Source organism: Asterias rubens, chromosome 22 (genome assembly GCF_902459465.1).
Source record: "Asterias rubens chromosome 22, eAstRub1.3, whole genome shotgun sequence".
NCBI classification, from domain to species: domain Eukaryota; kingdom Metazoa; phylum Echinodermata; class Asteroidea; order Forcipulatida; family Asteriidae; genus Asterias; species Asterias rubens.
In genome coordinates, this window is record NC_047083.1 from 4,176,434 (window position 1) to 4,197,643 (window position 21,210).

At 37.5% G+C, this 21,210-nt stretch overlaps 1 protein-coding gene across 4 annotated transcripts in view; it reads right to left on the reverse strand.

Moving 5' to 3' along the window:
- Positions 1-1,734: 1,734 nt before the first annotated feature.
- LOC117305329 (signal peptide, CUB and EGF-like domain-containing protein 2) overlaps positions 1,735-21,210 on the reverse strand; it is a 36,687-nt gene continuing 17,211 nt past the window's right edge. The window contains exons 10-22 of one of the 4 annotated variants that reach the window (XM_033790191.1): positions 19,899-20,009; positions 18,639-18,761; positions 17,426-17,662; positions 16,494-16,619; positions 13,262-13,423; positions 12,797-13,006; positions 11,878-12,039; positions 9,627-9,794; positions 8,109-8,270; positions 5,136-5,333; positions 4,259-4,411; positions 3,592-3,671; positions 1,735-3,042 (exon numbers count right to left, since the gene is read on the reverse strand). In XM_033790191.1, coding sequence (XP_033646082.1) covers positions 2,896-3,042; positions 3,592-3,671; positions 4,259-4,411; positions 5,136-5,333; positions 8,109-8,270; positions 9,627-9,794; positions 11,878-12,039; positions 12,797-13,006; positions 13,262-13,423; positions 16,494-16,619; positions 17,426-17,662; positions 18,639-18,761; positions 19,899-20,009 — 2,039 coding nt within the window. In that variant the 3' untranslated portion in view covers positions 1,735-2,895. Of the gene's footprint in view, positions 3,043-3,591; positions 3,672-4,258; positions 4,412-5,135; positions 5,334-8,108; positions 8,271-9,626; positions 9,795-11,877; positions 12,040-12,796; positions 13,007-13,261; positions 13,424-16,493; positions 16,620-17,425; positions 17,663-18,638; positions 18,762-19,898; positions 20,016-21,210 lie in introns of all 4 variants that reach the window. The other 3 variants (XM_033790190.1, XM_033790192.1, XM_033790189.1) reach the window with 3 other exon arrangements.

The window sequence follows — 21,210 nt, forward strand, 5'->3', positions numbered from 1 at the left end:
GCATGGCACAGTCGCCGCGTGTGACATGCGTGCAAGGGGTCAATACCTGTACCCAGATTGAAAAGTACAACTATAGGCATGACCTCACACAAAGGTCAATGGGCAGGTAAAACAAAGGTCAAAGGGCAGGTAAGACAAAGGTCAAAGGGCAGGTAAAACAAAGGTCAAATACCTGTACCCAGATTGAAAAGTACAACTATAGGCATGACCTCACACAAAGGTCAAAGGGCAGGTAAAACAAAAGTCAAAGAGCAGGTTAGCACAAAGGTCAAAGGGCAGATAAAGTAAAATAAAGTCTGCAATTTTCAGATCACCTTGATCAGTATTGAAGGCTGGATGAGTCAAGTAAAATGTAAACAGGCGTGTGAGCAGGCCTTTAACTATCCATGATAGAATTGGAAAAGAGAAAACCAGGCCAAAAAAACAAGAGGAAAAGATAACATTCTAATACACAGAAAGTGAAGAAAAACAAAATCAAAACCAATCAAGAGGAACTCAGCTTAAAAGAGGAAATCTCACATGCCTGTATAAATTAAGTTTAAACGATGGTGCTGCATCGCACACAGGGCAAAATCTATTTACACGTCTTTTGCTTTGTACAGTGGTAACGGACCTGTATCAGCAGTCCATATTTAACAAACTGCCGGACTCAAATAAGGTCATTATTGGTAACTAAAGACAGACAGGTCACTCACAATCTCCAGAGGGATTTTAAATTTACTGGTGGAGAAAAGCAACAATTAATTAGTTTGTTTTATATACAACTTAAAATATTATGGTCATAAATGTATGGCATTTATTAGAATTAGACAATTAATACATACTTTGGTAAAAGTTCATTATTAAAATTAAGTAGATAATTAATTAAAGGGGGGAAATTTGCTGATCATACGGCAGATACTTATAAAAACTGTTGTTTAAAATGGAAAACACTGCTTTTTTATTAATTTGTTTTAATTAACTTTTAGTCGCCGTGCGACGCACACACACTGTACAGACAAACGAATCTATTTATTATGCATTATTTGTTATTTACAAGTTAAGACTTCTGTTAATAAGCACATCAAGAAATGTTCTTTATAAATATGTTTAATTATGGCAGTAAGCTTTTCCAAACGATTGCTCTTTGATAATATAGTTTTTTTTTAAGAAATAATAATAATAATAATAATAATAACAATAACAATAACAATAACAATAACAATAACAATAACAATAACAATAACAATAACAATAATAATAACAATAACAATAACAATAATAATAATAATAATAATAATAATAATAATAATAATAATAATAATAATAATAATAATAATAATAATAATAATAATAATAATAATAATAATAATAATAATAATAATAATAATAATAATAATATTTTAACAACAAAACTAGACATGTATGTTTAAGACGACACAATATCCAGTATAACTTAAAGGCAGTGGACACAATTGGTAATCACTCACAATAATTATTAACATAAAAACTTACTTGTCAACAAGCAATGGAGAGCTGTTGATAGAATAAAACATTTTGAGAAACGGCCCCCTCTGAAGGAACAAAGTTTTCGAAAAAAAAGAGGTGATTTTCCACTAATATATTTGAATTTGAGGTCTCGAAATCAAGTATCTGAATGCTCACAACGTCTAGTTACAAGGGTGTTTTTTTCTTTCATTATTATCTCGCAACTTCGACGACTAATTAAGCTCAAATTTTTCACAGGTTTTGTTATTTTATGGATATGTTGAGATACACCAGGTGAGAAGACTGGTCTTTGACAATTACCAAAGGTGTCCAGTGCCTATAAAACTTTGCTCAAAGTATTTTCCCCTTTCAAACAATCATGGAATACATTGAACCTTAATACCTTTATTTATTTTTCTGAATCTATGTACAAATAATAAAATAAAATAAACATAAAATAAAAAAGTGACAGAAAAATACCACCCCCACCTCTCGAATATTAAATAATAATAATAATAACAAATAACAATAATTAATTTTTCAAAGGATAAAGCAAGGATACTAGCCTTATTAGCAGAAGAAATAATGAATAGAAAATAAGGCGTATCCAGAAAAAATTATACTGGGTCCAAAAGACAAATGATAGTAGCCAGAAAATAAAAATATCTACCAATAGTATCTTAAATTACATTTGTTTGCTATACCCTATATAAATAACGGAATATGCGTGGTAGAAAGGGGGTAGAACATAAAGTATAACACAGCAAACAGATAGCAAGGGGTAGATTATAATACAGCTGTTATAAGAAGTGGGCTATCAATCTGGAATATCATTTTGGTGTTATACCTTAAATAAATAACGGAACATGCGTGGTAGAAAGGGGGTAGAACATAAAGTATAACACAGAAAACAGATAGCAAGGGGTAGATTATAATACAGCTGTTATAAGTGGGCTATCAATAGTATCTGGAATATCATTTTGATGTTATACCATAAATAAATAACGGAATACTCATGGTAGAAAGGGGGTAGAACATAAAGAATAACAAATAAAACAGATAGAAAGGTGTAGAACCAAATACAGCTGTTATAAGAAGTGGGGTATCAATAGTATATTAAATCACATTATTGTTATACCCTAAATAAATAACGGAATACTCATGGCAGAAAGGGGATAGAACATAAAGTATAACTCAACAAAGAAAACCGATAGAGGGGATAGAAGTATAGTTTTTTTATAAGTGGTGGGGTACTAATAGTACATGTATGTTGAATTGCAATTAGTTGTTATACCCTGAATAAATAACAGAAAAACTCAGGATTGAAAGGGGGTAGAACTTAAAGTATAACAAAGAAAACCAAAAAGAACAAAAAAATATAGTTTTTATAAGAGGTGGGGTATATCAATAGTATTTTGAAACAGGGTATCAGGGGTAGAAGAAGCGAGCTATTTTTCCCCGGAGGAGTTTAATGAAAGAATGTGGTAGCATATTCATGGATTCCTCTTGGCTATATGTATAGTACATCTCCGGGTGAGCAATCACCTCCAGTAACGCAGTCAGTCTTTCCTTGTCCTGAACAAAAAAAAATAGAAAAATCCACTTTAATGAAGAAGCAACAACTCCACACACTGCTCGCCTTATTTCTAGTATACAGTTGACTCTTGTTATTGTTATAACAAGGTCGCTGGGACTAGTCAAAGTATCTTTTTATTATTAATATTACTATTATTATTGTTATTATTATTATTATTATTTATTTGTCATAAAAACACATACAAATTACAAACATAAACAAAACAAAAGCCAGGGACATAAAGCCTGGAATTAAGTAATGTAGTTTTCGAGAAAGAAGTAATTTTCCACGAATTTGATTTTGAGCCCTCAGATTTAGAATTTGAGGTCTCGAAATCAAGCATCTGAAAGCACACAACTTCACGTGACAAGGGTGTTTTTTTTCTTCTTCATAGTTATCTTGCAACTCCGACGACCAATCAAGCTAAAATTTTGACAGGTTTGTTATTTTATGCATATTTTGAGATACACCAAGTGAGAAGACTGGTCTTTAACAATTACCAATAGTGTATAGTGTCTTTAAGCGAAATTGAGGAGCTGTAAAATTACCTTTAAAATTTCCTGGTGGTGATCAGACTCGTATAATCTTCCATCCCCAACGATGTCCTTGATTAGCTCTTCATAGTTTTCTGTCAATATAGGAAGAAATTACCGGATTGTAGAGGGCTTGAAAAAAGACACTACAAGCAACTCCATAAGCAATCGGCAGCATACCCCATTAAAAGAAATCCTAACACTTAACAACCCCCGGTATCAAGAGTGAGAAATCAATACAAAAACTAACTACCATTTAAGAAGTCCAGTCCTTAAATCCTAACCGTCATACTTTAACACATATCTTTCCTCTGTACAAAATAAACCCCACCCCAGTTATCCTAAAAAGAATTCCTGAAACTTATAAAACTCAATTTGACCCGACATGCAGCCCCTCTATTGTCAAGTGTTTCTGGGGGTCTACTAGCCTCAACATCTGACGTCACACTCTGAGGCTTGTGAATTACGCCAGAGCGTGGCCTCAAGCTTAGGTCAATCCCCGTCCATAATCACCTTTCACCTACATTCATATGCAGACAGGGACCGAAATTGCGGACCAATCAAAACACATATACATGTATCCAATAAAATAATTGTATCCAAATGAAATCACTGGTTCTGGAAAGCAAGTACCCTGTCTTTATCGTGCGGATAACAACAGGGGACCAGTCTGTCCTCTTACCGTCGTAGGTGGCATAGTGAATCTGGAACCCAGAGTGACAGTTGAACGCATCTGACTTGAATTGAATCCACAGCTTTTTACTCTGGGCGGTAAATGCAATTGGTCGGGTAACATTTTTACAGGTTTCAAATGTTGTCATGGACAGGGGTGAAACTGTGAAAATAACAACAACAAGTTTCAATCAATCAACAAGAAGTTTAAACTGCAGTTTGGAGCATTGAGGAAGTTTTATTGATAGAAATAACTCAGGGGAGCTGACTATAGGAATTGATACTCCTTAAAACAGTCTAGATTGTAGGATGGAGGGAACCAATTTGAACAATGATTAAATGTTGATCTTTGTTTGTAGTTTCTGGGCACCTCTGAAAAACAGTGTTTCACTGAGAGGTCTCCCCAGGTTAAAGAAGAAAGGAAAAAAAACACACAAAAAAAAAACGTGCACCTGGCGAGGAGTTCAAAAGAAATGCAATATTATGTGGAAAGTTAAAGTACACTTTTGATAGTCCTGGCCAGCTTTAACTTGGTTGTCTTGGTTCCTATTTCCCTGCTGTTCGCTCTCCCACCCCATTTCCTACCCTCCACTCTCATCTATTCTTCACATGTTCCTTGTTGTATCAAAACCCTCTGTCAGTCATCTTCTTTCAGGGCCAGTGCTTCATAGTTGCTATTTTGCCTGTATTCTTACAAGTAGTTCTGTAAAACTCTTGGTTTGCAAGTATTGTTTTTTACTTTCTGAAATGGCCAAATAAATATTACTACTACTTACTACTAATAATAATATCAGCAAAAGGAGAGTGTATGGGTGAGAAGAAGCAGAAAGGCTCTTAAACATCTAAAATAGGGCGTGGCACCGTGGGACCACACCCATCACACTTACTCGTCTTCCTCATGACGATCTGATCCCCGCAGTTATCCTCGACCGGTAGGAAGACTTCAGGCACCACCACGATGATCTTACGGCCCTTGGGAGCAGCCACCTTCCAGACGCACTCCATCCCGGCGGGGTAGTTACCGGGGTAGTTTGGGCTCTCAATGTAACCCATGTAGTCTCCAATTACACCACCACACTTGCGATCTGTGGAACCCGCCCCAAACCAAAATACTTTTTTTTTTAAATTGGAAGCAATGATGGTTAAAGGGTCTATGTAACTTTTGTAGGACAAAAAACACAATGTCCATAGATTTACACTCATCTTACACAGTTTGAAGATAATGATAGTAGAAAGCTTCCCTGAAAATACTACGTGCTGAGGTGCTGTAGTTTTTGGGGAAATGCGTATAAAACCAATGTCATGAAAATAATCTTTGTCTCGAAAAATTATTTTAATCATTTACAAATGTATTTTCATGACATTGTTTTACTCATTTCTCAAAAACTACAGCACCTTAGTAAGTAATATTTGAAGGGAAGCTTTCCACTATCATTATCTTCAAACCCTGTAAGTTTAATGTAAATCTATGGACATTTTGAAAAGGTACCCAAATCCTTTAAGTTAAGTTTAGGTTGAAACAGTAATTGAAATACTTAGAGCATAAATTAAGCCTACCGTCTAGCTTCATTACGAATCATTGAAATATATTTTCATACATTTTTATATTTTTCTATATGTATACCTGAATAAAGTATTAATCCATTTTTAATGATTTAAATGTTGGTGTTGTTATTTTGTAAGTTGATTTGTTAATTTCTCTACATCCTACACACTTATCTGTTTGTCTTCGTCTTGTCTCTATTTGTCCACAGGCTAAACACTACATGTACAAGCCATGGCTCATCAAATTGGCCCCCATACTTAGAGGAACATTACAGAATTGGTTTTTGCTAGCAAAACAGTTGCTGGCAGTGTAATCACTTTATGCTATCCATCATAAACATAAACTGACAAGCCTGTAGAAGTTTGAGAGCGATCGGCCATCTCGGTCACGAGAAAGCAGTGAAGACCCGAGCACACATTTTGCACTGCATCGATGCCCAAACAAAAATGAACAAAACCTTCACTGAGCGATAAACTCCAAACGGGAAAATAGTTTTATTTATATTTCATCAAATATGATATTTCAGAGAGAAATATTTCAAGGGACGTTTTCTACTATCATCAGGCATTAGACCGTGTAAATTTCACATAAATCTGTGATCTTCACGATTTTTGTTCTTACCAATTCTGCATCATTCCTTTAATTATTTTCTAAACTCTTAGCATTTGTAAGCCTATACTACATGCAACTCAGTCTATTCTAATTATTATGATAACCATGTATATCATATCACTTTGTTTATGACAGTATGGCAATCAAAGTAAGCCGAGTAAATACAATTCGAAATTGAAACAATATATGATTTGAAGAAAACAAAATACCACACCAAAAATGAGCGAGAACCTTGCCGTTAATACAAATCGTTAAGTTGCATTGAACAACAAATGCAAAAAGTTACACATAATCTCCAGTGTGAGATCTACATAAAATGTACAGTAAGTTTAAAATAGTTCTACATGTATTTCCAAGGTCAAACATAAATAAAAAGTTGACAAAAATGCACAGGACGAAGTAATAATGGTTTAAAAGTGTCTTGTTTAAGGATAAAAGTGCCAAGACCGGGACTCAAACCCACACTCTGCTGATCAGAAACACCAGAGCTTGAATTCGGTGCTGTCTCAGCCACAACACATCAAATACATTGTTTAGTTGCATCGAACTTCATAAAATGCAAAAAGGTACAGATAATATTCAGTGTGGGATCCACACCAAATGTACAATAAAAAAGTTGAAAATAGTTATATATCTATTTTTAAACATTAAAAGTGAACAAAATTCAAGAACAACACAAATTTAAAAAAGACGCAAAAGGTAATAACAAAGGCAGGGAAAAAAGTAGCAAAATCATTTTATAATCATTCAAAATGAGTTTAACTTTACAAATATTCAGTTCATTACAATTCCCCCCCCCCCCCAAAAAAAAAAAAAATGCAAAATGTACATTTAGATTACATTGTACAGAGCAGCAATATAAAATTATAATATAATTAAGTATACAAATAATAAGGGAATCAATGTGTGGTGAAGAGGTTTCAACTAGTGGTTTAATCCCAACGAGGCCTGGTTCTTGATAATTTTACCAAGCGAAGTCGTGGTAAATTATCAAACACTTTTTGGTCAAACATGAACACTTTTTGGTCAAAAAGTAAAAAAAAATTATAGTTGTTCAATGATTTCTTACAACACAACACCCATCCAGCTATGAAATAGTAAAGCCCTCCGCCGCCCTCGGTTAAACAACTCCTTATAAGGGAATGCTGTGCGCGTCGCGTGTATCGCTTGATGTGGCACAACTGTTTCAGCCGTTGCTTTGACCAATAAGGAAGAAACTGTCTTATAAGAACAGGTGCAAGGTCGCGTGTCACGCCCATGAATTAACACTTTTTACCGGTCATAAACAAAGGTTTATACACACCCACGTGACGCGCTCTCCACCAATAGGAATAGCGAAACTGTCTGATGTATTTATGAATAAATGTTTATGAGTGCAATGGTGCATTTACATTATTATTATCATCTCTTTTCATGAGTTGAACAAGGCGGGGTCGAGTTGGAAAATTCCATCCTTCAACGAATGAAACTATTCTTACTATTGCATGAATGAAAAACCATCATTATTTGTTTCATATAACATGTAAGTAGATCTTTGTCAATTTGATTGGTGGAGACAATTTTCAAAACAAACAAGCAAACAAACAAACATACAAAGCGTACAATATTTAATTGTGACATTACACACATTTATTTTTGGTTCAGCTTAATTGGATTCAACAGTGACTAACTTCAAACAAACACAAGTTTTTTCTTCACATACCTTTGCATTCTGAGGAACTTGTTGTGCCGTCGCCGTCTGTGGTGGTATTTCCGGGGCATTTGACGCAGTAGTTCATGAGTGGGCTGGACTGGTAGGTTCCCGACCGACAGAGTGCGCACCGATGCCGAGTCACATCATAGTAACTACCAGCCGGACATTTCTCTATAAACGGAAATCAAGTTCCTATATCATTAATCTTCTATTTATCTTTTAAAGCCATTGGACACTTTCGGTACAGACAAAAAAATTAAAAGTTCACAGATTTACAAATAACTTACAGGGTTTACAGAAGGTAATGGTGAAAGACTTCTCTTGAAATATTATTCCATGAAATGCTATACTTTTTGAGAAAATATTAAAACAATATCAATTCTCTATATTGAGAATAAAGGATTTATTTTAAACACATGTCATGACATGCGAAAACAAGGGTGGGTTTTTCCATTATTTTCTCCCGACTCCGATGACCAATTGAGCTTAAATTTTCACAGGTTTGTTATTTTATATATAAGTTGTGATACACCAAGTGTGGGCCTTGGACAATACTGTTTACCGAAAGTGTCCAATGGCCTTAACAATCGGAAAGAAAGAGTAGGCCGGTTTTAAACCGGCTCATTCCTTTACAGCATGGCAACGAACCTGTTTTAAATGCCCTCTGAAGACCGAGTCGTCACTATTTTTACGTAGTAGCATTTGAAACTTTGCGTAGTGGGCATACAATTCAGTGAGGTTTGCAGCGACACCTTACATCAAATCTTTTATAAGCAGTGGTGGTTCAGAGAAGAACCAGTGGTCTGACAACCCAACTTTTTGATGCTCTAATTGTCTTCATCAGAACTCTCCTGAAGCAATCAGAAGATATGTACTGGTCAAATTAAAAATTTACAAAATTTAGAATGTCACCCCTATTGGCCTGTTATGTCTTAATAATAATAATAATAACCGTATTTATAATGCGCCTTTTGCCAAAGGATATAAAGCGCCAGGTATTATAACTGCAAGGAGTGGGGCAAATTTTGAGATATACATGTGTACATGTAAGACCTAATCCTTAAGCACCATGTAATGGTTTACAAGGTGCTGTGACGCAATATGCTGCCAATCCAGCCAGGAACACCGGGGCGAACCCCTTCTCTTTTCGATAAGTGCGCTGGGTTCTTTTACATGCACTTACACAACACATGGGACCGACGGCTTTACGTCCCATCCGAAGGACGAAGCAATGGTTATGTGTCTTGCTTAAGGACACAAGTGTCACGGCTGGGGATTCGAACCCACGCTCTGCTGATCAGAAGCTCCAGAGTTTGAATTCATTGCTCTTAACCGCTCAGCCACGACACTCCCACGATGTCTTGTTTCTCATTAGGACTTATATCCTTACCCTTATTACATCAGGGGTCTGCAAAAAGTTAGGGCTAAACTGACCACTATTTTTTCTTGAATGTGCAAGACATCTAGAAAAAAAAAAAATAAATAATAAAAAAAAAAAAAAAAAAAAGAGCTGAGAAAATCACTCACCCTTCGCTTGGCAATCAGCAAACGACGTTGAGCCGGATGATCGGGTTTGTATACCGCCCCCGCATGACATACAATGCGTCCTCCCGGCCTCAGCTTGGTATGTGCCTACAGGACATGGCTGACATGGAGAGAACCCGTCCAGGGAATACTCGCCAGGGTTGCATTGTCCTTGAGGAGATTAAAAAACAAATTATTATTATTTCAACAAACAGTACAACAAAATACAACATTTGCTGTGAATTTATGTTTTTTTTTGTATTTAATCTTTTTAGTGCTTGCTTGCTTTTTGTAATTGCTTTTGTGGTTTTATTGTGGTTTGTAATCTTGTAGTTTTTCAAATTATATATGTAAAATTTTGTTCTATTATGTTCCAGTTTTACTTGTAATACGTTCTTTTTGGACTGCCTGACCACCAGTGTTGATTCAAGATTTTAAATGTGCTTTTGGGTTGTTCTTGCAATTAGTTTAAAAATAGTTACATATTTATATATATATTTTATATTTTTTTTAAACAAACTATTTTTACTTGTATGTACTTTTTCGTCCTGCTTGGCCGCCAGTGCAGTTAGTCAATAAACCATAATAATAATAATAATATTACTGAGAAAAATACAACAGTATAAGAAACAATGAATGTAAACTTAAAAAAACATTTGACACCTAGAACAATTGTAAACCAATGATGGATTTGAAACAGAACACTGACAAATCAAAGCAGGAGAACTAAAAAAACAGACCGCAGGACAAGCCCGTTCTAAGATGGCCAGGATTAATCAAAGTGAACCTAACCACTGTGACTCGAAAGCCTATCAATCCATTATCTTAACATGGGAAAAGGAGAAACTTTGGAAATTAAAAATATGATGATCAAAATAAACATGTTTATGTTAAGAAAACCTCACACTAGGCACTGGACACTATTGGTAATTGTCAAAGACCAGTCTTCTCACTACGTGTATCCCGACATATGCATAAATAAACAAATCTGTGAAAATTGTTCATCAATTGGTTATCGAAGTTGCAAGAAAATAGTAGAGACAAAACACCCTTGTTGCACAAAAATGTGCTCTCAGATGCCTGAGAAAGTCTTTAGATCAAAAGTCTTTCTCAGATTATAATGTGACAAATTACCTCTTTTTCAAAATCAAGGTTACTTCAGAGAGAGTCATTTCTAACAATGTTTTATACTAGCATCACTTCTTCGCTGCTTGTTACCAAGTAAATTTTTATGCTGATACATAATTTGAGTAAATACCAAACGTGTCCAGTGGCTTTAAAGGCAGTGGACACTATTGGTAATTACTCCAAATAATTTTCAGCAAAAAAAAATCACTTTGTAACGAGTAATGGGGAGAGGTTGATAGTGTAAAACATTGTGAGAAACTGCTCCCTCTGAAGTGACATAAGTTTTGAGAAAGAAGCAATTTTCCACGAATTTGATTTTCAGACCTCAAGTTTAGAATTTCAGGTCTCGAAATCAAGCATCTAAAAGCACACAACTTCATGTGACAAAGGTGTTTTTTTCTTTCATAGTTATCTCGCAACTCCGACGACCAATCGAGCTCAAATTTTCACAGATTTTTTATTTTATGCAGATGTTGATATACACGAAGTGAGAAGACTTGTCTTTGACAATTACCAATAGTGTCCACTGTCTTTAAAGGGAAGGTATATGTTTGGTAATCACTCTTAAATTTAATGGCAATACAAATTTTGCAACCGCTTTTACTAAAAAGCATTTTGAGAAACATTTCACTTCGGAGTAATGTGGCTACGTAAAAAGATATCAGTTTTTATCTCAAAGGATTTTATCATTCAGGATAATTCATCCTGCATAAGCCTTTTTGAGATATGGCGGACACAATGCTACAACACTATAAGGTTTGGGTAAATATGTGTGTACACACCTAAACCAAACAGTACTCATCCACCATACCTTAAAAAGACTTCAGCGATACCTAAAAAAAGCGACCATTTAAAATATAGAAAACAACAGCACGGTTTCCAAAGCGCTTTATGTGATTGGATAATAATAATAATAAGAAGAAGTTCTTATATAGTGCATATTACAAAATAAAGTCTCTAAGCGCTTCTGTGATAAAAAGATGGTTTTAAGTTTAGATTTAAATTGTTCTAGCGTGGCACAGTCTTTGAGATTGTTGGGAAGAGAGTTCCGTAGTCTAGGTGAAGCATATTGGAAGGAATGTTGACCGTAGAACTTTGTGTGAACTGGAACTGCTGCGAGACTCACCTCCACAGTGGGATATATCAGATCCACCAGAAATCCCGGTATTGTCCACTTGCGGGCATTTGTGACAGTCTAGTTGGCCCTCTTCGTCTTGATACGTGCCAGGCGGACACGGGGCACAGTGAGAAGTAAACGTGTCGTGGTAAGTCCCGATGCTACAAGCAACTGTGCCAAGAAAACACAAACACAAAGACTCATTCAGTGCCAAGCTTGATGTCTATCTGTTTTATGCATCCAAAAGTCAAGGGGCACTAACTTTCAGGCCTGAAGTTCACCTTTAAAGACACTGGACACCTTTGGTTATTGTCAAAGACTAGTCTTCACAGTTGGTGTATCACAAACTATGCATAAAATAACAAACCTGTGAAAATTTGCGCCCAATCGGTCGTCGAAGTTGGGAGATAATAATGAAAGAAAAAAACACCCTTGTCACACGAGGTTGTGTGGTTTCAGATGCTTGATTTCGAGACCTCAAATTCTAAATCTGAGGTCTCGAAATCAAATTCGTGGAAAATTACTTCTTTCTCGAAAGGTTACTTCAGAGGGAGCCGTTTCTCACATTGTTTTATACTATTAACAGCTCCCCATTACAGCTCCGCCATTTTGTGGAGTCAAGTTTTTGACTCTATAAAATGGCCGACCGTATTATAGTCCACAAAGTAAAAGGAAAAACCATGCAATTTCGAAGCATGTTTTGTGTGGATCATTATACTCTACTTTTAAAACATCTTTCTAACCATATCAATTTCATAACAAACAGTTCCAAACACTTTTCATGGGGCAACTCGACCGATCCAAGGCAACGTGTCCCTTTCAGATTTTGGGCACCCTCTGCCACATTTTGGGCAACAACATCAACGACGGCATTGCGCACAACAATGAGTAAATGAGAGCAACAAAAACTACAAAAATGTTAACTCACCACATTTATTATTAACCATGAGATGGCCGGGTTGGCACGCCGTCTCCACTTCAGAGGTCGTTCGGAATGACCTCCTGGTGACCTGGTACTCTGTGTTCTCGTTAAAGGTCACCACTAAGTTTTCCCGGTTAATGGCATACTTGAGTCTGTTTATCGTCTTCCTCATTTTCTTTTTGGTCTTGGCCGTCACACAATCCACATCGCAATCGGCTTCAGGGAGGAAAAGTCAAGAATATAGAAATGGATAAACAGTTTTTAAATTATATCTCAAAATGCTTCATACTATCGAAAGCTGCTGCACTTTTAAGTACATGTAAGTTTTTACTTGGTTAATCCCAAGTTAGGAAGAGTTAGGAAGAGTTTGGTGAAATCGTCAGTTGGTCATTTTAGGTTCATAACGCAAAAGGCACTGAAAAAGCTACAAAATCTGCTTTTATGGTTCTTTGAGTTTTTGTGTACACTTACAAGTTGGTGGTTCCGGTCTGACGGCGATCTCAAAGTCGGCCGTGATGAGTGAGTTACCAAGAACTCGTGTGCGGCGTTTCCCACGGCGGTTGCTGTCACTCTGGCATGTCAGATTAACAAAGTTCACCTCACACAACCCACTGCATCCATCTCCGTCAATTTCTACCCAAATTTTTTTTTGAAAGGAGAGAAATTTGAAATAGATAACTCTTTTTGCTACTGAATTGTTTGAACAAAAAAAACGGGGCCCAATTTCATGGCTCTACTAATTCACGGTACCAATTCACCGAATTTCTGTGCTAGACTTGTAAGAGTAGAATGCCTAGGAATGTGGAATATGCATGCGCACAAGCCCAAAGTCCCGCTAATTCATGATTACAGCGCGGAATTCCCTGCTTCTGTAAGCGCCGATTCCTTGAAATTGGGCCCTAGGTGACCACATTGTTTGACCACTAAAGCGTGAAACACACATTCTTCAACAAACTCCATTATCTTTTTGAATACATATTTGACAGCAAAATAAGTAATTATATAAAAGTTCTTCCCTTTCATATAATAAAAAAATCAGTGAGATCGGTCTACAATTGTCAAAGTTCTTTGTCTTTCTATCCTCAGTGAGATCTGTAATCTGAAACACTACTTTGTACACAGTCATATGGTGCTCCGTAGGTGTTTAGCATTTCGGAGCTTTCGACTCAAATTTTGAGAGATTTCTTGGTAGCAACCTAATTTTATTTGCCCATCATTGGATTGATCCAATATTTTTCTTCCACTGACGGTAAGCTTGGGAATGGAGAGTGAACCTGGGGGGGCTTTCTCAAACCCCGGCTTGGGCTCCGACTCTGGGCTTGGGTTCTGTGCGCTGCGTACACAGAGGAAACGCAGCTGGACCTTCAGGCCTGTACTATTTGGAGCAGCGTGTATTTTGCATGCAGTGGTGGTTCAGACGACGCATGGAGCTTGAGCCAAAGTCGAGGTTTGAGAACTACAGCTTTACTACAAATGACCATTGTGCTAAGGCTTGGTTTTTTTTGTTTGTGTAAGCTTGGTCGGCTAAAGTCGCCAATGGTAAAAGAAGAGGGTGTGAGTGCAGTGAAGGAAGAGGGGGTATGACTGCAGTGGACTAAAGTCACCTCTGGTAAGAAAGAGGGGGTATGAGTGCTTTGTACTAGCGTCACCTATGATGAAGAAGAGGGGATGAGTGCTTTGTACTAGCATCAGCTATGGTAAAGAAGAGGGGGGATGAGTGCCGTGGCCTAAAGTCACCTGCGGTAAGGAAGAGGGGGTATGAGTGCAGTGGACTAAAGTCGCCTATGGTAAGGAAGAGGGGGTATGAGTGCAGTGGACTAAAGGCACCAATGGTAAGGACGAGGGGGTATGAGTGCAGTGGACTAAAGGCACCAATGGTAAGGAAGAGGGGGTATGAGTGCAGTTGACTAAAGTCACCAATGGTAAAGAAGAGGGGGTATGATTGCAGTGGACTAAAGTCACCTATGGTAAAGAAGAGGGGGGATGAGTGCAGTGGACTAAAGTCACCAATGGTAAGGAAGAGGGGGTACATGTATGAGTGCAGTCGACTAAAGTCACCTACGGTAAGGAGAGGGGGTATGAGTGCAGTTGACCAAAGTCACCGATACAGGAACAAAAGGAACATGTTAATGGGAGACAGCCATGCAATAGTTAAAACTTCAAAATAAGCAAAGGTTTGATAAACAGGACAGACAAGCATCGTAGTACATGTACATGTATATGCCTTCCACATAAAATATGCTAACAGTACAAACACGCAAGCCTCCGTTGCCACTGGTCTTGGCCTTGGTGCCCCCTCAAAAATTTACATAATGGCAATGCCCTTTGCAAAATGAAAATGGCCTTGCCCTCTCAAAGATGAGATTCCAGGCTCTCAAAGATGAGATTCCAGCCTCTCAAAGATGAGATTCCAGCCTCTCAAAGATGAGATTCCAGCCTCTCAAAGATGAGATTCCAGCCTCTCAAAGATGAGATTCCAGCCTCTCAAAGATGAGATTCCAGCCTCTCAAAGATGAGATTCCAGCCTCTCAAAGATGAGATTCCAGCCTCTCAAAGATGAGATTCCAGCCTCTCAAAGATGAGATTCCAGCCTCTCAAAGATGAGATTCCAGCCTCTCAAAGATGAGATTCCAGCCTCTCAAAGATGAGATTCCAGCCTCTCAAAGATGAGATTCCAGCCTCTCAAAGATGAGATTCCAGCCTCTCAAAGATGAGATTCCAGCCTCTCAAAGATGAGATTCCAGCCTCTCAAAGATGAGATTCCAGCCTCTCAAAGAGGAGATTCCAGCCTCTCAAAGATGAGATTCCAGCCTCTCAAAGATGAGATTCCAGCCTCTCAAAGATGAGATTCCAGCCTCTCAAAGAGGAGATTCCAGCCTCTCAAAGATGAGATTCCAGCCTCTCAAAGATGAGATTCCAGCCTCTCAAAGATGAGATTCCAGCCTCTCAAAGATGAGATTCCAGCCTCTCAAAGATGAGATTCCAGCCTCTCAAAGATGAGATTCCAGCCTCTCAAAGATGAGATTCCAGCCTCTCAAAGATGAGATTCCAGCCTCTCAAAGATGAGATTCCAGCCTCTCAAAGATGAGATTCCAGCCTCTCAAAGATGAGATTCCAGCCTCTCAAAGATGAGATTCCAGCCTCTCAAAGAGGAGATTCCAGCCTCTCAAAGATGAGATTCCAGCCTCTCAAAGATGAGATTCCAGCCTCTCAAAGATGAGATTCCAGCCTCTCAAAGAGGAGATTCCAGCCTCTCAAAGATGAGATTCCAGCCTCTCAAAGATGAGATTCCAGCCTCTCAAAGATGAGATTCCAGCCTCTCAAAGATGAGATTCCAGCCTCTCAAAGATGAGATTCCAGCCTCTCAAAGATGAGATTCCAGCCTCTCAAAGATGAGATTCCAGCCTCTCAAAGATGAGATTCCAGCCTCTCAAAGATGAGATTCCAGCCTCTCAAAGATGAGATTCCAGCCTCTCAAAGATGAGATTCCAGCCTCTCAAAGATGAGATTCCAGCCTCTCAAAGATGAGATTCCAGCCTCTCAAAGATGAGGTTCCAGGCCTACTGTTGCCCATGTGTAGTGTTAGTGCTCCATGCAAATGTGCAATTCCCATATTTCATGCGAGAGATCCGATGTATTTTGCGGAACCAGGGATTAGCAAACATTCAGAAAAATAAAAAGCAAGTTGCTGTATGTGGTATACCTGATAACTTCTTACTTAGAAAATCCGTTACCACGGATTCGGAGCGGTTGAACCGACGTAGCTGGCAGTCCTCCACCGTAAAGGTAAACCGAGCTTTGTGGTGGTAGGTCGGGGCGTTGACGGAGGCTGAACCGGCAAGAATAATGGGAGAACAAATATTGAAGGTTTACATTTGGTAATCACTATTAAAGACACTTGACACTATTGGTAATTGTCAAAGACTAGCCTGAGCAGTTAGTGTATCTCAGAATATATGCATAAAATAAAAAACCTGTTAAAATTTGAGCTCAATCGATCGTCGAAGTTGCGAGATAATTCAGATGCTTGATTTCGAGACCTCAAATTCTAAATCCGAGGTCTCAAAATCAAATTTCGTGGAAATTTACTTCTTTCTCGAAAACTACATTACTTCAGAGGGAGCCCTTTCTCACAATGTTTCATACCATCAACCTCTCCCCGTTATTCGTTACCAAGAAAGGTTTTATGCTAATAATTATTTTGACTAATTACCAATAGTGTCCACTGCCTTTAAAATTAATGACAATAAGAAGTTACTTGGTTAGAAAGTACAGCAGATTTGGATAGTTTTGATGAGGGGACAAAAACATAGATGATTTTCCATAACCACATAACTTCAAAGTGAAATTATTCTCAAAATTCTCAAAAATGGGTGAACAATTGTTGAAAGGGAAAGGTACACTTTTGGTCATCACTCTTCAAATTAACGGCAGTTTTTATTCAATTTGTTTTCTTTCACAGAGCTCGGGTAAGTACCGAGTAGTGCTAACACATATTGGTGTATATAGATTTCCAGCTATTTTCTAGTCTTGTTAGATCAAATCTGGGCCAGTAAATAAGTTTGAGACCCTTTGGTCTTGTCATTTTTCCCCACAAACTTGATGATCCCCTGAAAGGGATCTTTTTAAACTTACCAGAGCAGCTCGGCAGCGTTTCTTCTTCCTGGGACGGCAGCTCTGTTGCATTCACTCCGTCCGTCCACCGATAGTGCGTACTGTCTCCGCATCGGTATGTGTAGGCTAGTCTACCCGATGATGTAAAATGGTAATTAGACTCACACCTTAGGGAACAAGTCTCTTCGTCTCTATTACGGCTGCAGGACAGGACAACTCTAGCCGGCGGTCGCAGTGGCAGGCATCGGGAGCTCTCTGCTTAAATTGTGAATAAGACAAACCCAAATTCCAAATTTCAAACCCATGAGTTAAAAAAAAAAAAAAGTCATACTCTCTAAATGCAACAGAGTGAAAAAGGACTCTTTGAAGAGCCATATGAGGGACAACTGTTTTTCAAGTGGTCTTCCACTCTTTAAGATTGAAGTTTGTATCTTTTGGAATTTGTTTTCACTCTGTCCTGGAGTGAACCCCTCTTAAAGAGTGAAATATCCACCACTCTTTTTAAAGAGCCATATGAGGGACAACTTGAAATGTTAAGAATGGTGTTTTTCACTCTTTTGCATGTCAGATTTTTTGCCCCAAACATTAAAAAACAGAGATTTTTGAGTGAATGGTATTTCAAAGAGTATCACCCGCTGTAACCAAAAAAAGTTCAACTTTTACTTTTAATGGTCAGGAACCATGACAAAAATTTAAAACGTTTCTTATGAAACACATAAGAATTGGTCATGTGATATATTGTCGGGTACCCGACAAAAACTAATTTTGAGCACTTTATTTCACTGCTACTAATAATTGTCGGACTTGTTTGAGCAATGGCTCAAATGAAAGCTTGTAACTTTCTCGACCCCCATCAAAATACCTATCTTTAAGAGAGTACATTTTCCCCAATTTAGAAGAGGAATTCCAGATGAAAAACGTCACCATCTCCTTGAGTGTTTTCAGACCTACTTGTAAAGCACTTTTGAGAATTGCAGTGGTTTCTCAATGGTGTATCTATATAAAGGTATTGTAATTGTATGGTAGAATTATTTTACCATTTCTTACCCATGGTATTTTCATTCAAAGTGAATGGTACCCAATGGTAAGTCCAATGGTAGTGTTGTACCATATGGTATTTTACATGTAAATGGTAGAATTTCTTTTAGCATTAGTTACCAATGGTGTTTACATTTAAAGTGAATGGATACCCAGTGGGTATGTCCATCAGGTCTAGCTTATGATTTTGTCTCACCAATGCAGTCTTTCTTGTTGTGATGTAGACGGAATCCAGGCCTGCATTCACACACGTAGGATCCAGGAATATTCCTACAGGTGTGTTGACAACCGCCGGCATCGATCGAACATTCATCCACATCTAGTATCAGGAGAAAATTACGTCTGCGTTAATTTGAGACCGCAACTCTCAAACAGCCATGGTCTTAGACAAGTTGTTTTGCTCTCTCGCAGCTGTCTTCAAGTCTTTGCAACTATCTTGCAAGTCTGCTGCTCTGCGCGAGACTACTGGGCTCAATTTCAAAGAGCTGCTTAAGCAACAATATTTGCTTAAGCAAAAAAATCCTTGCTTAGTAAAACCAGATTACAGGCCAAGACTCCACTCAAATGTTATGCTAAGTAAACAACAGCTAAATACCAGTCAAAAGCAATGTATATGGAATGAAATTTCGGCCAGTAACTTGTGTAAAATAAACAAGCTATTTTCAGGCTTAAGCAAATTTTTTGCTTAAGCAGCTCTATGAAATTGGCCCCTGGTCTCACGACTGCAAGAGCAGTAGTCAGGAGAGCAGCAGCCTCGCGCAGCGCAGCAGTATCGGGAGATTACGAGAGAGTCTAAGGCTATCACCGCGACAGCAATTATCGACCATAGTCTACAATGGTCCAGACTCATAGAAGTTGTTTATCGGTATTAGAAAGGAAAAACTGGCGCTAACTATAACACGAGAACCCAAGCACAAAGGTATACACTTGGTAATCACTCTTAAAATTAATGGCATCAAAACTGACTTGGTTTCGAACCACAGCAGCTTCGATTTAGCTTCAGAGGGAGCCCTTTCTCACAATGTTGCATACTATCAACAGCTCTTCATTGCTCTTTACCATGCTAACAATTATTTTGAGTGTCCAGCGCCTTTAATTATGTCAAATATGTGACCATCCACCACCAATAGGCAGTAAAGTCGCACTTGCACATTGCAGAGCCTATTAAATTGTTTGGGTTTTCAAGAAAACTTTGAGAAATCTGAATAAAAAAATATGTGGCTTTGAGAAATCATAACTTTGTCAAGAAATATCTGATTTAAATGTGGATGGTATCATTTTGAAGCTGATTACACACTCTCTCAAAAAATGCATTAATCCCATAACAGTGAAAGTGTCAACTTTACAGCCCATTGGTGGTGGATGATCACATATTTGTATCCATCCTGTTATTTGCGCTTGCGCTGTTTGGATGCGGTATGAAATAAAATAAAAAATACAAATAAAAATTACTCACCGCCACAGTGAGTGATTCCATATGCCTGGTACCCGGCATCACATAAGCAGTGAAATCCTCCAGGGAAGTTTAGACATGTGTGGTCACAAGTAGCGTTTACAGCACACTCATCTAAATCTGACATAAAAGAACCTTTAAAAGCATTTTCAACATGCAGACAAGTTGTGTATAGATTAAATTCTTCTGCATTAACTGTTTCTAAGCAATGTTTGTATCTGCCTTTTGATAGTTTTTTTTATATTTGTGTGGTTGTTAAATCTGTGCGAGCAATTTATTTTTTTTTTCTTTTTGGAGTGTAATAAAGTTACTATGTCTTATGTAGACAACATTTTCAAGTTGCTGACAACATTTCCAACTTGCAGACAACATCTTCAACTTGCAGACAACATTTTCAAGTTGCAGACAACATTTTAAATTTGCAGACATTTTTCAACTTGCAGACAAAAATTTTTAAGTTGCAGACAACATTTTCAACTTGCAGACAACAATTTCAAATTTGCATAAAACATTTTCAAATTGCATACAACATTTTTAAACTTGCAGTACAACATTTTCAATTTGCAGATAAGAACATGCATACCTTGCACTCATCAGGGAACCCAACACAGTCGACCAAAGCCAAGCACAAATACTAAGCATGAACCCATGACAAAGCAGACCTATCACAAAGAGCTAAGATTCATCTTAACTCTGAATCAATCGTAGTTGCTAAGCAACATTTGATACATCACAACACAAATAACAACAGCAATATTGACAACTCATCTTAAATGAAAATTACAGAATTGGTTTTTGCTAACAAAACAGTTGCTGGCAGTATAAGCACTTTTAATCCACCATTATACATAAACTGACAAACTTGTAGAAGTTTGAGATTGATCGGCCATCTGGGTCACGAGAAAATTGTGAAAAAAAGTCTACACATTTTGCACGACATCGATGTAATTTAAAAAAAAACAAAAAAAAAAACAACACTCACTGAGGGATAACTTCCGAACAGGAAATTAGTTTTATTTAATTTCGCATCAAATTAGGAAATTTCAGGCAGAAATATTTCAAGGGATGTTTTCTACTATCATCATTGTTAGATCCTGTAAGTTTCGTGTAAATCTGTGGCCTTCACGATTTTTTTCTCTTACCAGTTCTGTAATGTTCCTTTAAAGGATTTGGGTACTTTTTGTAACACAAAACACAATTACCACACATTAAGCTTACACTTTTTAAAGATTATGATAGTAGAAAGCTTAATATTACTTGCTAGGTTGCTGTAGTTTTTGAGAAATTAGTAAACAAATGTCACAAAAGTACATTT